Source organism: Vicia villosa, unplaced genomic scaffold (genome assembly GCF_029867415.1).
Source record: "Vicia villosa cultivar HV-30 ecotype Madison, WI unplaced genomic scaffold, Vvil1.0 ctg.001657F_1_1, whole genome shotgun sequence".
Taxonomy (NCBI): Eukaryota; Viridiplantae; Streptophyta; class Magnoliopsida; order Fabales; family Fabaceae; genus Vicia; species Vicia villosa.
In genome coordinates this window covers 195,801-214,200 of record NW_026705689.1, presented here as the reverse complement: position 1 = coordinate 214,200, position 18,400 = coordinate 195,801, and the positions used below count along the sequence as shown (strand labels likewise).

The following is an 18,400-nucleotide window of genomic DNA, read 5'->3' as shown; positions in this document are numbered from 1 at the left end:
GAACCATGAGTGAATAATTTATGTTTGCGTGGAATGAGTGTAGGTGCTTTAGTTTGTGAAGTTCTCGTGATCACTCTCTCAATTTGACTATAAAGGTTTATCACTACAAAAGGTAATCATTCAATCACTGATCATGACCATTCATAAGGATTCACCTTAAGGAATTTTTTTTTGGTTATTTGCTCATTTTTCTTGTTATTTTCTTTTAGTTAGGGCATTGAAATATTGTAGATTGTCTGAACCCAAATAAAGGGATCAATAACCAAGATAGATTTTATATATGCTGACATCTAGATGATCCATTTATTTTGGGATGATGCATTCATCAAAACGAAACAATAAAGAGTCGCTCATAGTTACCTGCTCAAGGAAAATGTATATCATAACGACATTTCTCATAAAAACTATATGACAAAAGTTTTCATGCTTAGAGCTTCTAAGAAGCTATACAATTGAAGATTTCATATTCAAAGCTTCCCAAAAAAGCTTCTATTTAACCATATATTTAGACCCAACAAATTCAAAGTTTCCTAAAAATAAAATTAATATGCTTGAAATCTCACAAATTCTAAATCCTAGCAACACACTACTCGAAAACCCTAAAACTCGATCACTTAGAAACATCGAAAAAGCATCTATACATTGGAAACTTATGAAGAAAATTTAAGAAATCAAAGAAATTCCAAAAAAATAAGAAATTCACCGAAACAATTTCGTCACAAGGAATGAATATGAGAGGACGAATTAATAATACTAACAATCACCATCCTTCATCTCTTGTGGAAACTCTACTCACCATAATTTCAATAATGAAAGCTCGACCAAGAAAAACAAAAGTACACACACAAAGGCATCTGGAATCTAAGACCAAAGTACGACAAACAAAATTATATTAAACTGAGTTTACTGCCCATGAAAGGATCAACCATAAGAGCTTGAAACCTAACATAAGTCAAACGGCATAAAGGCCGCTAGGTTTTAGGTGAAAACGATATAAGATCGCAAGTCACACCCTGAATACGTTAGACCGTGCTTGAGGAAAAAATATTCCTAATGGTTCCCAACCGAAGTCACGACATAAGAAGATCCGGAGTCCAAAAATCGAAAGCCCGATAAATCAAGAGGAGCTCGTAGTAGTATACCTTAATGACATCATATCAACGTCAAAAGACATAGTATTGGTCCTATAGATGTGTGCCAAAAGAATGTTCTAGGACCTTGAGAACCAGCATAAATCTACCATAGGAAGACACCTAATCTAAACAAATGTTTGAAGAAAGAACAAATGCTTGAAGAAGAACTATTAGATGATAGAACGAATTATATTTTAGGGTTAAATACATTTTTAGTCCCTATAAATATGCGACCCTGAATTTTTAGTTCCTATAAAAATTTTCTTCAATGAATGATCCTTCTAAAATTTTTATGCATGCAATTTCAGTCCCTGTTATTTTCTAAAATTTTAAAAACTGATTAATTACCCTTTAATTTTTAAATTTTTGAATAATTTTTTTTATATATGTTTAGAATACTGTAAAATATTTATTTACCAAGTTTTAGAATTTTTTTTAAATGAAAAGAATTAAATATGAATTTTTCAAATTTCAAAAAACAATAATGAAAGTAATGAAAATCTCAACTTAGAAATTAAATTTTGAGTTTTTTTTTTTTCAGGAACTTTTTAAAATATTATGAACATGTCTGCAAAATAATCATTCTAAAATACACATTGGTTTGATAGCAGGGATTGAAGTTACATACATAAAAATACATAAAAATTTTAGAAGGACCATTCATTAAAGGAAAATTTTATAAGGACTAAAAATGCAGGGTCACATATTTATAGGGACTAAAAACGTATTTAACCCTGTATTTTAACATTTGTTGTATGAATATGTGATGTAGTCATTCACAATATAAACAATTGATCCTAATTTAAGAATCTGATTGGTGGAATGTACACTACCCATCTTTTTGTGATGGGTAGAGAAATTGTCCACCTAATTTAATTTGTTTCCGACCCATTCTTCATGGACAATAATATTTTAAGTCCACACCTATCCCTTGTTCCATCTAACCAATCTTCTTTAAACAACTCTACATTCTTTAAAACAAAAAATCCCAATGAAGGAGTAAAAAGATCAAAACTAAATAAAATGCAAAAAAAGACCCTCTAATTTTTCAAGCACTTGATGATGGATAAGAAGCAAGTAAATTAGTAGGTACACAATGAGACTTCCTCCAAGAGTTTGCATGCAATTTAAGAATCTCTCTTGCTTTCTCCTTAGCCTTATTTCCACTATCAACTTGAAGAACCAAACAAAGCTTTGCAACAACACCTATTTCCAGCATTTCTTGAACAACTGTATGTGTTGCAGAGAATCTTGCAACAGATAGAAGAATCTTCACTGCTCTATCATTAGCCATTGTTGAAATCCTCAAGATCTTCTTTGAAACAATAGCTAAACCACATCCATGGCTTAAAAGTTCAGCTCTTCCATCAGCAGATTGACATAACATCTCCAAGAGCACCAAAATCATCTCACACGGCTTCCTTTCTTTGGAATCCAGAAGAAGCTCTATCAAAACATGAACACAACCTGATTCAACTGCTCTTACTCTATTTCTCCCTAATTCAACGAGCTGAATCAATGTTTGTAGTGTCGCTTTTGATGCCTTGTTTGATATCTGATCTTTGAGAAGCTGAACTAGTTCGACGAAAAACTCGGTTTTTAGATTGGCTAGTTTTGATGGATCAGCAATCTTTGACATGGAATTCAACAGAAAAACTGCATATGTTCTTGAATCGTAGTTACCCTTTTGCAATAATCTCATTAATGATTCTAAAAATTCTCCATTTTTGAAGTTCAAGAGAGTTTTCAAACCTTGTTCTGTTAAATGAAGATTATAAAGGATGTTTATTGCTTCATCTTCTGCACTAATATTAAAGTCAAAAGCAAACCCTTCCATATCATCATCATTCTCAAGAATGGTAGTTTCAGTTAATTCTGTTGAAGATGAACAGCATGTGTTGTTTTTTGTTACTATTGATGCTAAGAACTCTACAGCACCTGCCGACTCCATACACCGTTGATTCGTTTCGCTCTCGGAGGCTGTTGCTTTGAGCTTTCTAAGAGATTGAATAAGCAAATGAGGTGAATCTAAAGAATCAGAAGCTTCTTTGAGGTGTTTCTCTATAAGGGTTTTTGTTGTTGGTGGTTTTGGAGTTGGAATTCTTTCAACGCCATAAGAAGAGTTAATGGTGCACCAAGCTTGAATGAGTCTACGAAGAGTGTGGTTTGGTGTGAGAATAAGGAGATTTTGATGATCATGTAAGAGTTGTTGTTTTGTGACAGGACATGTATTGTTTTTGGACGAAAAGAGCCATTTTTCGATGGATTGTCTGTCGTAGGTTATTCCTGTCGAGACAGTAACCGGATCGTTCATGAGTTGAAGTGAAATAGGGCATAGAAAAAATGGTGAAACATCAATTTCTTGATTCATTGTTGCTTTTTTTTTTTGGGTGGAGAGTTAAGAAAATGAATGAAGTTGAGAGAGAAAAGGGTAATGATGTTGTTATTTATAGTTTTCATTTAAACCGTGGGAAAGTCAATACACGGAATATTCATGAATTTGCTAGAGAGAGAAAGAGAGAGAGAGTTATGACATTTTCAATTTACTTTACTTTATCGTGGGAAAGGCTAAGACCAAATACACCTAGTTAGGTTATGCATCAACTTGAACTAAAGTTCATTTAATTTACCTTCATTTGACTTTCTCTTTTGAGTGTATTCGTTTGTTTCTCTCTCCACGTTGGGTTTGACTGCAAGCCGACATTTAGAAAAGTTGTTGTTGTAATGCAAATTGGATAGGAAAGAGGCAATAGTAGATTTTTGGAAATTGTAATCTTCACTATCAACATCTAGTATCTACGCTGATGTGTCTGCAACTGCCAGCTACCTCAACTTCATTCCTTCAAAGGCTTCAATGCTTACTTGCATATCCCACTTGTCACCGTTCTTTGTCCAATTAAACTATGTTGTGAACATGCTTTACGTGTCTACTTTGTGTTTTCGTTAAAAAAATAAAAATAAAATAATCAATCTGGTCCTTCTGTAATAATGTGTGGGAGGTTGGGTGTAGCAGTTGCTTGTAAATTGTGACTTTACTACTGCCTCTGGTCCCATTTATAAGAAAAGATTCTCTTTTTAGATACATTGAATAAATAATGTATCTAGATAGTATGTTGTCCAAATACATTATTTATTGAATGTATCTAAAAAGAGAATCTTTTCTTATAAATGGGACCCGAGGGAGTATTATATTAGAAGGAAAATACTTACTGCTAATAAAAAGGAAAAACAAGAAAAGCAAAAATAAATCTCAAACATTCTTTATCACAACCACCCCATGATCCCTATTAAAAAGGAAATTTAATTTATAATAAATTAAAAATTATCCACTAAATTAATATGTACATTTTTGTGTTTCTTGTTCAAAATCCTTCGTACTAAATAACATTACTCATATTAGAATGTCTTGTGTTGTGCTAGCTTTATATTAATCGTAATTTTTTACTTAAAAAATAATTAATCTAGTTCAAAGGTTTAAATTTTGAAGGAAGTGTTTGATAATAGTTCTAAATTGAATGGATTAAGCCCGGGAATCGTGAACTAGTTTCACTTTTTTTAATAGTATTTCAAGTATTTTTCAAGATGTTTTAGACTCAACACACATGAATACACATGATAATTTAGTCTTTATTCGAGTTTTCATATGATCGATGAAAATTCGAATGTAGAGAAGATGAAATTTAAAATTTGTAGTGAGGGGGATGGCTTTTTTGTTATTATATTTTTTTTTTATTTTGGAATGATCAATTTATAGAGCAACATTTTTTTACTAAATGTTACAACTTTTCTCCTACTGTAACACTTCACAAAGCGTTGCCTAATTGCTTACTGCAACATTTCACGAAGCGTTGCCTATTTCGAAATTCAAAAAGAAAATTTAAGCAAGGTGTCATGTTATTATTGAGACACAACAATGTTTATGTATTTAATTAATCTCTTGGTTAATTAATAATTACAACAATCCCCCACTTCTTCTATTAATGACAAGACCAAATCGAGAAAAAGAAACAAAGAATAGTAAGGTAAGTGTCTTTCGATTTGAATTTAACCTTGGTAAAGATAACACAAAGCCAAATCGAAATTTTCGGTAACAATGTTTTGAACATGTTATCCCTTGTGATTTGACCGGCGCTACCTTACACACACTCTTTAATAGTTCTTCACATACATCTCTTGCCTAGTGTTTTTCATGTTTCTTTAATTTATTGTGACAAAAACTTCAGTTCTCACTATTTATGTCCATGTGTTTTTCATATTGTATCTACTTTAATTTAGATATATATTCTCAATATTTAACTTCATTAAGAGTTTGAAAAACTCAACCCTCCATATGCAATAGTCAACATTATTAAATAATGTTGCACAAACATCAAAATCAACGGTTTGTTGTTATCCATTGAATCTTGAGGTTAATATTTTCTTAACATTGGATTGGTTGATGTCGCTGTTGGACTCTTACTCAAGGAGTTTCAATCCTATACCTATCGAGATAGTCTTTAATAAGTCTCTGAAAAGTGGTTTAGTAAATGGATCGGCTAAATTATAGTTTGAACGTATATATGTGAGTGAGATTAGTCTATCCTTAATCAATTTTCTAACAAAGGAAATGTCTAAGACCTATGTGCTTATACTTTCCATTATACACTTTGTTGTATGCTCTACTTAAAGTGGCTTGACTATCACAATGTATCAACACCTTTGAAGTGCTGTCTTTAGCCAATGAAACTTCCAACAAAAGGTTCCTTAACCATTCAGCTTCTTAACTAGCGGAAGCAAGAGCCACGATCTCTGATTCCATGGTTGAAGAGTAATGCATATTTCTTTCTTGCTCTTCCAAGAAATTACACCTCCAACTAGTGAAAATATCCACCCAATTGTAGATTTTTGATCTCCAAGACTTGATATCCAACTTGCACCGGTATATCTCTCTAGTATGGTAGGAAACATACCATAATGAAGGCCAAAACTTTTGATTTTCAAAAGATGATCGAAAATCCTTGTGATGGCCTTCCAAAACTCATTATTTGGATTGCAAGTAAATATATCATTTTACTAACTACAAATGCTATGTCGGATCTTGTACATTGTATTAAATACATTAGACAACCAATTGCAATTGCATATTCCAATTGATCCAAAACTCTTCCATTATTCTTTTGAAGCTTTACACTAGGATCAAATGGAGTATTCACTTTTTTGAAACGTAAGTGTTTGAACTTACAAGCACTTTCTCGACATTATGGGTTTGACTAAGTTTATAACTCTCACTATTTCGCTTTACTTTAATCCCCAAAATAGTGTCAACTTGTTCAAGATCTTTCATCTTGAATGTGAAAGTTATACACCTATTTCTTTTTAAAATTTCATTTATCTTGTTGCTAATGATCAACATGTCATCAACATAGAGACAAAGTAAAATCACAATGTTGTCATGTGCCTTTGAAAGTATTGCAATGAGTTACACACATTCCGACTTGTGAAAATTTTCCTTACAACACTAGTATTCGAATATCACCTTATGTTAGTCGAATACAACTTTTTCCATAATCCAATTTTTTGCAACTTTTATACTTGATATTCAAATACCACATCTTGGTAGTTGAATAACACATTGCTTCCACCTTTAGAAATTGTAGGTGTTATTTCTACGAAGATTACTTTTTTAGTTGGGTTTGCATTTTTGGAAAGTGAAAAAGAGGACAATGTTACTTGAGATTTAGAAGTGTGTCAGACTATGTTGAAGGATCGATAAAACATATCAAAGGTCATTGTCACCGATTGCAATACCACACTGATTATTTCAGTTGCAAAGTTGTTTTCTACACCATATGCATTACTTTTTAAGTATCACATAACAAAAAAATGTGAGAAGTAGACTTAATCCTGTAATAGGAACCAGATAAATCAAGGGTGAAGATTGGAAAATGTTCAACGTTCATGTCATAGCGGAAAGCATAATGGATACTTGGAATGTTATAATAAGTTCTTCTACGGAAGAGGTATATTCCGAATCGATAATACATTTCAGGACGGTGTGTAAAAACTATCTATATTTCTTGAAATATGTTGAAAGTAAAATTCAAGACCTGGTTGTAGCTACCGACTTAAAAATTTTGAAAAGAGTCGCCACCATTATTTTTATCCTAAGGGAAGGGATTAAATGGATTACCCTAAATTTAGAGATTCAAGATTCGCGAGTCGGTTAGATGGAAGGAAGGTGTTAAACACCCTTCATCTCTCTCTAGGTTTAGGTTTTTCATAAGTTTTAAATTGAAGATACGGTAAACGTACACTACAAGAAAACTCCACCCCAGCGACATATATTAGCGACGTGGAAATCAAGTGGCTCCAAATTGCTTGTTGCGACGTGACATTAACTTCGCAAGGTGTATTTTAATATTAAATCACTTTATTGCTGTAAAGTGATCAAAAGTCAGGCCTGGGGTAATGTGAAAAAAGGTTGTGACGTGTATCCCACGTCACTACATTAAATCTATAAATTAATTCATTAAAAGCCATAACATTCAAATGGGGGGAATATTCAAATTTTTGCAAAATTTGGTTGTGACGTTAGAAACCCGTCGCAACTTTTACAAACCAAACACAACGTTCCAATAAACTGACATATTGGCAGCTTTGCAGGCAGAGACATTAATAAATATTACCGTTGCCATGTTGCGACAAGGATGTCACGTGGCAAATAGCAATGTGACTGGTGTAGCGGGGAAAATCTGAGATCGAAGCCATTATATTGACTCGACTCAATATTTCAGTGAAAGTCGCCACCGCGCTTTATTGTTTCCAAAGGAAAAGGGAAAAGAACGAATAAAACCCAAAGTTTGTTTTTAAAACAAAGAAGAAGAGATCTTAGGTACGGGTGTTGATTATACAAGGGGAAGGTTTTAAGCACCCCTCATATCTGTGGTACTCCACAGGAACCTTTTTGAAAATCTGTGTTGTGTGTGTGCTAAAAAACGGTTTATTTTATTTTTTAAAATAAGCTCGGCAAGACGTGAAGCCTTGTGCCTACATACCTCCTCGGTGCAATGGAGAAGTCAGAGCTAATGTAGTTCCGCTTAAAGGGAAAACGTTTTAAAAACGAATAAACACTTTATCATCGTCGGAGAGAAATACTCAGCCATTGATCTTGAGCATGAGAACAAATGAGTTCTTTGCATCGCAAATGAAAGAAGGGCTCCAACTCGGATAAAATCAACGAGTATGCCACTAGCTCTCTCACGTGGAAAAGATCTCATTATATCAATCAATTTCAAAATCGTGGGGTATAACCACTCGTTTCGACAATTAACAGTGTCTAAACTTTTTGAAGAAAAGGCCATTGAAGGCAAACGATATTTTTTAAAGAAAAGGTTTTGAAAAGGGTTGCAAACATAAGAATGTTTTGGAAAAAGGGAGAAGATTTTGAAAATTAAAGAAGGGGAGGAGATGAAGAGGCTATCCTATTGCGTTAAATAAAAGCTAAGGAAAGAAACGGTCTAACCGAAATAAGAAGCCAACACTTGACGTTGTGAGTCAAGGTAGATTTCCCATCCTTTGGAATATCAATACTAAACCAACATTATCACTTGGGGATCCAGATGAATTTATTATCTTAGCACCACTTTGCATTAAGCACATTAAAATTCTAACGAAAATCGGGCAGAGTAACGGCTGTTTTCGGGTAAAATCTTTATTTCAATGCCTTGGAATTAACCATCAAGGGCTTTCAAGGAAATACCTGCACATACAAACAGACAACAATCCAATGCCAGACAGACAGAATAACAGCAGAGTAACAACATCATAAGGGTCTAGAGGTACTAAGTCCATAAGTCCGAATCTCCAAAATGCTAGGGATAGTAACCAATAGTCCAAAAGAGAGCCTTAGGTGTTTTTTAGATTTTGGTTGATTATTAGTGTTTTAGCGTAAAAATAAAGTATGGTCCAAGTGGACAAAGAGAAAATAGCGGAAACATAAACATATGTCCAAATGGACAAAGAGAAAATAGCGGAATATAAACGTCCAAATGGACAAAGGAACAATAGCGGAATGTAAATATGATGAAATGATAAAATAAAGCAATAAAGCGAGAAATATAAAGAGCGGTATAATAAAGTGCGGAAATTAAAGTTAGTCGTTAGATAAAGATAACCATCTTGAAACTTGTCAAGTATGTTATCAAAGTTAGTAAGAAAGATCGATGGTGAGTGAAGGATGTTCTCGGATTTAAATTCAATGGAACTTTATCAGAAGCTTAATAAAATCATAGCGACTACACGATAAATTTCCATAAGTCTTAAATCAACCGCATACAATTCTCTTCCATATTTGATCTTTTTTATTCGGGACACGAAATATTGCGCTATGTTAAGCAGATCGCCAAGTGATTTATGTAGAAATCACCCTACAACGAGGCCGGTCAAAACTTTATGTGCTAATGCATGCGAGAGAAATGATATGTAGATCATTCTCCGAAAGCAATACCGCAAGAAAAGAAAATAGGTAATGATCTAGTCTTTACTAAGAATCCATAAGAATTCTCAAAGTATTAAGACTTTCATCGATCAAAAGAAAAAAAGGAGAAGAAGAAGATAAAATGCATAAAGTAAAATCAACTCACACTATCATTAATATCATTCATCTAATAATATGGATTTGGTCCTTTCAAACCTATCAACATCCTAGATCCAATGATATTAATGAAGTGGAGGAAGTAGGAAGCCAAAACAAGCATAAAAAAGGCAAAAAACCACATTCTGCCAGCAGGAAATCGATTTACATCTGTAAGAAATCGATTTCCTGAGTGCAGAGTTCAAATTTTGAAAAAAAATAAGGTGGAAATCGATTTCCTACAGAGGGAAATCGATTTCCTGCACGCAGCATTCAAAAAATCAGCATTAGGAGGCATAAAACTTGACTTAAGCAAACATACAAACACCTTATGATCACACATCAATTGGAGCACGAATTTTCCATCAATTCACCATCAAATAGGACCAATATAGCATCAAAGATGCATCACACACAAGCACAAAAGAATCACATTATGATAGATGAAAAAGGATGAAGAAAATTACCAAATCTTGAACAAAACTTAGATCTACTTCAAGAATCACCAACACAAATCTTGATCTCTCAACAATTGAAGAAAAAAGAGTGAAATAGATGGTGGTTTAGCTCAAAGTTTGTCAGGTTCAAGATGTGACTCACAAACTTTATGAAAGAAAAAGAGCTTTGGTGAATTTGGTAAGGATGAGGAGAGAAATTGCAAGGGTTTTTTTGGCTCTCAAAGCTTGAGAAATGAATTTGCAAGAACTTTTTTAGCTATCAAAAGCTTGAGAAATGAGGGAGTAGAGACCTCTATTTATAGGATGGGAGCAAGAGTAGTGGTAGTTTGGTCTTTTTGCATTTGAAAATTAACTTGTGTTTAATTGGTGTTTAAATGGTATTTAAATGGTAAAATGGTAAAATGGGGTTAAAAAAGGTTTAATGAAGGGAATTAATTTTGATGAGGTGGAAAATTGGTAAAATGACAAAAATGATCAAATAAAATTGGTGCCAAAATGATGTCATGCTTCCTTCCTTATATTTTTTGAATTTCGCCCCATGGAAATCGATTTCCCTCATGGGTAAATCGATTTCCATAGTGAAATTTTCAAAAATTCCTTTTCTTGCACACATTTGATTTCTGCCCGATCTTTTTCCTGTAAAATATAAACAAAAGAGACAAAATACATATTTTTGGATTTTGGTTAGTATAAAACAAATTAAAGGCTATAGATGCTCGATAATTCCCCTCAGAGATAATCACAGTATCAAAGATAAAGCTTCACAATGGTGCTTTTGATTGATGATTGAATGCAATTGATGTATGATCTTAGGGTCAAAAATTGGGGTACGACAGATGCCCCTATTTAAGTTTCTTCTATTCGGAGATGTGAGGGTTAAAATCCTCAGCTCGACGTAAATGAAGAGACTTAAATATAAAACACACAATTTTTGAACCTAAGGTATAATGCGATGCTAATGGATGCATCAAGTATGATTATGGAATTGAGAGAAGTATAACACCACTGGGGAGATAAGAAAGGATTCCACTGAGGAAAAGGCATGTGTTATCCAGGAATGGCACTTGGACTTCACAAAAGAAAGAAACAGTCGACAGAAGCTTTCAAGATAAAACATGATTGAACTTCGAGAAGAGAATATCTGAGGCCTACATGAATGTGGCTACATCAAATGAATATCAAGGTAAAACATGATTGGACAACATCAAATGACAACCAAGGTAAAACGTGATTGGGCAACATCGAATGACAATCAAGGTAAAACATGATTGGATATCGTCAAAGGATAATCAAGGTAAAACATGATTGGATAATCATCAACGGACAATCAAGGTAAAACATGATTAGATAATCATCACAGGTCCATCAAGGTAAAACATGATTGGATGTTATTAAGGGATAATCAAGGTAAAACATGATTGGATAACATCAGATGACAATCAAGGTAAAACATGATTGAAAAATACCAAATGACAATCAAGGTAAAACATGATTAGGTAACCAAGATAAAACATGATTGAAGGGAAACAAGATAAAGCACGGTGTAAGCGATCAGGATAAAGCATGATCAGAGACAATCAAGATAAAACATGATTAAAGGGAACCAAGATAAAACATGATTGAAAGCGATCAAGATAAAGCATGATTGGAGGCAATCAAGATAAAACATGATTGAAGGGAACCAAGATAAAACATGGTGTAAATCTTTCAGGAATGACACTGAAAGAAGAGAGGATACCTCAAGGAACAACAATAGACGAACAAGACAAACAAGTATCTGTTTTGGATAGGCGCCAAGTAAGTTGGACTTTGATCTCAAGGTGAAGATGTTGATAGCAACAGGACCTCGGGAAATGCAAATGAGTATGAAATTTGTTGCAATGCATGATGTTGAATTTTTCTATGCATGATATATGATCAATGCAATGCAAATTGTTTGTTACAACTGAGGGAGACTCTTTTGTGAGGCACGATAGGAACTCGATTCCTCAACACGGGAACTCTGCCAACTCTGCTTGGGAAGAAGATGCTTAAACAAACTTTTGTCACATTGGTAGATGTATCAACTGATGATCCTTTGTGAAGGACTGATGAACTGCTTGGGGATTGCTGAAGAATATTTCCCCTGAATCATTAATTGTTGCAAGTTAACTGATCATGGCTTCAGCTGAACTGTACTCGGGATGAACTGATCATGGCTTCAGTTCTTGAAATGCATGTTGGGATGGCTTGCCCCAGTATAAGTCTTGAAAGGATATTCTGATCAACAAATCTTGACTGAACATCTGAACAACAAGATCTTGAAGTAAACTGCCCCTGATTGGATCAGTGATCAAGTTTCTCGACTGTTTGAACTTCTTGAAAGATGAGTGCTTACTTACAAATAAAATGTTCATTCAAGAATGGTAATTTTAATGCAATGCTCAAAGAATATTTTTGAAATCAAAATCATTATTGGAATGATGTTATTGATGTAAAGCAAATGGAATCACTAGTCAAAACATAAAGGTTGAGACGTTCAAAGTGAAAGATAAAGCAAAGATATGATATCAAAGCAAATGATTGGCAAATCTCATGGGAGTCAGCTTACGCAACCTTGTTGTAGTATGCTTTCAAACAAAACTTGCTTCAATTAGGTCTTTCATAGGTTGTAACGTGGCCTGGTTCACGGTTTAATAAACAAAGGATATAAGGCTCAAAATTTGATTGTACCCACTCCATCTTCGTGATGATCTCCAGTCCTAAAACTCAGTTAATTCAGTTTATGCATTCAGGTTCCAAGAGGCTTCCGGAATTGCACCTTTGTAATGATGATAGCTCACAAGCAAAGAGAACTTTTGAGATTGCAGTCACTTCTTCCTTTTTGTTGTCACAACATTTTGTTGCTTGAGGAATTTATTGACTTCTCTTTTTTCATCTTTTTCTTTTGATATCCCTAACTTTTTCCTGAACTGTTTATTTTTGAACTTACAGTCAGCGGGATGCCTTAATTTTTGCCTAAGTCATTTTTTAAATTTTTGACTTAGCAGGCTTTTCTTTGTATATATATATATATATATATATATATATATATATATTTTGATACATTTTTTTTGAAAGATAGTGACTGCCTTGCATAATGATTGATGAACTATCATTGGCTTTTGATTGGCATCTCCAACATTTCTTTGATGTATGCGGAGGAAAGCTTGTGATTGAAACCTTTGTGGAAAGGTGTACTGAATGATTCTCTTAAAATAGAATGCACAGCCAAATTAATTGAGAACTACCCTGCCCCAGGTTAAAGATGCGGGTTTTTTGTACAGAAAGAAACTCCTACTTCGAAGGCTCAAAGGGGTTGACAAGGGATTAACTTCCTTATTTCTCCAGTGTTTGGGAATTGAAACAATGCCTGTACATCATCAGCAAAGTTTTATTTGAAAGCATACAGTTCAACAACTTGGGTATTTTGTTGTCATCATCCTCCCTCCAATCTTTGCATAAAACACAAATTTGATAGAGAATAGCAGATGGAAGAAAAAGTTTTGTAAACGAAGGTATAAACATAAACACAGTGGATGTTAATGAATTCAAAATATGCAATGCTCATTTCATTAAAATTACCATTCAAAAACAAACAAAGTCTAAAAGTAAATAGCACAATAAAGGAAATACGAACAGTACAGAAACAAGGCCTAGTGACTAATCAGCAACAAAGATGAGCTATCTCGTCTGAAACACTTGGCTTTAGGAAAATCGGGCTTTGACTTATCTTCAGCCACTTTAATCTGGCAAAGGATTAGTGACAACATTAGGACCCATATCCTTGAAAGAGAGCATCTTTGATCTAACCAACTCTTGAATTCTTTCCTTCAGAGGGAAACATCTTTCTAAATCATGGCCTGCTGCACCTTGATGGAAAGGACAATGAAGATCAGATCTGAAACCATCAGGGAGAGGATTTCGAGGAGGCGGCATAGCTCTTGTTGTAATAAACCCTTTCTGGACCAAAGCAGGATACAGTTCCGTGTAAGTCATGGGGATAGGATCAAAGTTGATCCTATTACGAATCTGATTTTGTTTAGCAGCTTGAGGTTGAGGAGCTTGAACTCGCACAAGAGCAACAACAGCTACATAAGGTTGATCCTCATTTTGAGGTCTACGACGAGATCCCCTTCTGTCATCTGACACAGCATTAGTCTCATTCTCTTTCTTCTTGTGGAAGTTTCCATAAGGTTTCTTCGATCCACCAGAAGATTCAGCAACATGAGTAACTTTCCCATTCTTGATTCCCTCTTCAAGTCTCTGGCCAATGGTTACCAAGTTTGTGAAGTTTGAAGATACACTACCAATCATTTTCTCTCAAAAGAAGTGTGAGAGAGTGTCCATAAACATGCCAGTCAATTCCTTTTCAGCTAAAGGTGGCTCCACTTGAGGAGCTAGCTCTCTCCAGCGTTGAGCGTACTCCTTGAAAGATTCTTTCTCTTTTTGAGACATGCTTTGCAATTGTCGGCGATCAGGTGCCATGTTCAAATTATAATTATATTGTTTCATGAAAGCATCAGTCAGATCTTGGAAGCAATGAATGTGACTCTTCTCAAGTCCCATATACCATTTCAGCGAAGCTCCACTCAAACTATCCTGAAAGCAATGGATAAGCAATTTATCATTCTTGGTATAAGCAGCCATCTTTCGATAGTACATGGTCAAATGGCTTCTTGGGCAAGTGTTCCCTTTATATTTCTCAAACTCAGGAGTCTTGAATTTTGCAGGCATGACAAAGTCGGAAACCAAACACATATTCTCAGCAGCAACCCCAAAGTAATCATTTCCTTCCATGGCTCTCAGACGCTTTTCTAAAGTATGATACTGCTCTTTGACATCTTCAATATCTCCAGCATCTCCTTGGCTTCCATTATGGGAACGGGGAACTTGATATTCAAACAGAGGATTCACATAAGTAGGTTGAGCAACAGTGTGCACAATAGGCTGAGATTCAGTGAATACAGGAGCATGAAAAACTTGGTTTGAAGCTTGACCAATCACAAGTTGTGAAGATTGACCAATACCAGGAGTCTTCTCATAGGGAGGAGTGTAACCAGGTGGCAAACCATGAAGGATAGAAAAACACTTAGAAAGGGGGGGATTGAATAAGTGTGACTTTAAATCTTGGACGATAAAAATAAATTGCACAATTATTTTTATCCTGGTTCGCTGTTAACGAAGCTACTCCAGTCCACCCCCGCAGAGATGATTTACCTCAACTGAGGATTTAATCCACTAATCGCACGGATTACAATGGTTCTCCACTTAGTCCGCAACTAAGTCTTCCAGAGTCTTCTGATCACACACTGATCACTCCAGGAACAACTGCTTAGTTCACTCCTAAGACTTTTCTAGAGTCTACTGATCAACACGATCACTCTAGGCTTAGTTCACTCCTAAGACTTCCCTAGAGTATTCTGATCAACACGATCACTCTAGTTACAAACTGCTCAGCCAACTGCTAAGACTTCCTAGAGTATACTGATCACACGATCACTCTAGTTCCTTACAACTTAATGTAATTCTAAGAGTATTACAAATGCTTCTTAATAAGCGATAATCACAACTGTGATATTTCTCTTAATCGTTTAAGCTTAATCTCACTAATATATTACAAAAGCAATGTAGTGAGTTGATGAAGATGAAGAATCTGAGTTTTGATTGAATAGCGTTTCAGCAAGTTTATTTTCGTTCAGAGTTGTTAAGAATTGGTAACCTTGCTTCTCATCAGAACTTCATATTTATAGGCGTTGAGAAGATGACCGTTGAGTGCATTTAATGCTTTGCGTGTTCCGTACAGCATTGCATTTAATGTTATACGCTTTTGTCAACTACCTCGAGCCTTGTTCACGCTGTGTCTACTGACGTTGCCTTTAGTAGCTTTAACGTTCCTTTTGTCAGTCAGCGTAGTCTGCCACCTGTACTTCCTTCTGATCTGATGTTTGTGAATATGACGTTTGAATATCATCAGAGTCAAACAGCTTGGTGCATAGCATCTTCTGATCTTCTGACCTTGAAGTGCTTCTGAGCGTGATACCATCTTCTGATCTTCAGTGCTTCTGATCTCATGTTCTTCTGATGCTTCCATAGACCCATGTTCTGATTCTGCTTCGACCATCTTCTGATGTCTTGCCAGACCATGTTCTGATGTTGCATGCTGAACCATTTGAGACACAGCTTCTGAGCGCTGAATTATGCGTACTCTTTATATATTTCCTGAAAGGGAAATTGCATTGGATTAGAGTACCATATTATCTTAAGCAAAATTCATATTATTGTTATCATCAAAACTAAGATAATTGATAAGAACAAATCTTGTTCTAACAATCTCCCCCTTTTTGATGATGACAAAAACATATATAAATGATATGAATTTGCGATCAGAAAGAGTAGACGGCAAAAGACAAATTACACAGCTATAGCATAAGCATATGAATATGTCTCCCCCTGAGATTAACAATCTCCCCCTGAGATAAATAATCTCCCCCTGAAATAAATACTCGAAGAACTTTGATAAAAGACTTCCCTGATTATTTCGGTAGAGACGATCATATAAGCTTCTGCCTTCAGAGAATTCATAGCTTCTGACTTCTGCTTCCATTGGACAGCTTCAGAACTTGAATTTCTTTGATCTTCAGAACATTCACAGCTTCTGACTTCTGCTTCCATTCAGGACAGCTTCAGAACTTGAATTTCTTTGATCTTCAGAACATTCACAGCTTCTGATTTCTGCTTCCATTCAGGACAGCTTCAGAACTTGAGTTTTCTGGATCTTCTAGAACATTCACATCTTCTGATTTCTGCTTCCCTCGGATAGCTTCAGAACTTTGAATGTCTACCAACATCACTTCATGCTAGATTTGTATCAGAACATTGTTGAATGTACCAGAGCATCATCAGAGCATCTCTACATCCTGAAATGTTACAGAACAAAAACTAAACGACAAAAGTCAGCATGAACGAGTTAGAACATAAAATGTATATTTGAACACATTATATGTATCAGAGCCAAATGTATCAGAGCATTTAGGCTAAAAACGTGTATCAGAGCAAATAATGTATCAGAGCCATAACATTATATGTATCAGAGCAAATAGAATATTGTCAGAACAAGATAGACAATGATATTCAAATTCTATTATCAGTGCTTCTGATCGTGCTTCTGATTCCTGAAGCTTGACAGCACTCAGCTTGCTTCAGTTTCCAAGAGCTTATTCCTTTTACAGAATAACGCTTCTTATGGTTTTGCTTCTAGTGTTTGCTTCTGAAGATTCACTTCACTTCTTTGTACCTGCAAAACACTTAAACCATATAGAACTAGCAGTTCTTGTTAGTGAATGTGTGGGAGCCTTTACCCAGCAACTGATAGATTTAATCAAATCATTTATCATTTATCTTCTCCCCCTTTTTGTCATAACATCAAAAAGAATATTTAAAAAAATTCAGATGTATAAAACAAATAGAATCACTGGAATGTAAAACAAAGAAAGTTTTTTTTATTGATAATCAAAAAGGATTACAAGAAGATGTTTAACAATCAAGGAAAATAAAGCTACTAAGACCAAATCCTAGGACCCTAGCTAAGACACCGTTTGAGCCAGCATGTCATGAAGGAGTGAAACGCCTCATTGACTGCTTCTTGGGCTTTCAGGCGAGGGATCAGGGAGACTTGGTCCTGAAGCAGATCTTCCACCATCTTTACCAGAGACAACATTCTCAGCGGGTGAAGATGAAGAGATTTCTTCAGAAGAGATTAAGGGAGAGGAAAAGTTAGATGAAGAGGAAGCTGAGTCTTGAAGGTCGAAAGATGAGGAAGAAGATGGAGATGATGGAGGGCTTTCACCAGGAGGATGAAACACACGTCTAGAATAGTTTCCAGACAACATAACTTCGAATGGATTCACCTTGAGAGGATCATAGGTGATTTTGATCTTTTTGGGTTTGGAAGGTGATGTTTCAACAGCTTTTCTTTTGTTGTTTTGATCATTTTCATTATTTCCTGGGCTTGATGGAGAGTTCATGATGGGTTTGCAGAAAAATGAACAAGTAGGGTTTGATATGGAAGAGAGAGAGAAAAAGCTTGATGAAGAAATGCAAAGAGATAGAGAGGGATGAGAGGGAAAGAGAAGAGGTTGAACAGTATTTAAAAGAAAATAAAATGAAACGAATGATGA

The 18,400-nt window shown here is 35.0% G+C and overlaps 1 protein-coding gene across 1 annotated transcript; it reads right to left on the bottom strand.

Moving 5' to 3' along the window:
- Window positions 1–1,728: 1,728 nt before the first annotated feature.
- Window positions 1,729–4,104, bottom strand: LOC131636168 (E3 ubiquitin-protein ligase PUB23-like). Its single transcript, XM_058906826.1, has one exon. It carries the CDS (start codon window positions 3,502–3,504, stop codon window positions 2,182–2,184), a length of 1,323 nt encoding a protein of 440 aa, XP_058762809.1. The 5' UTR covers window positions 3,505–4,104; the 3' UTR covers window positions 1,729–2,181.
- Between the last annotated feature and the right edge of the window lie 14,296 nt (window positions 4,105–18,400).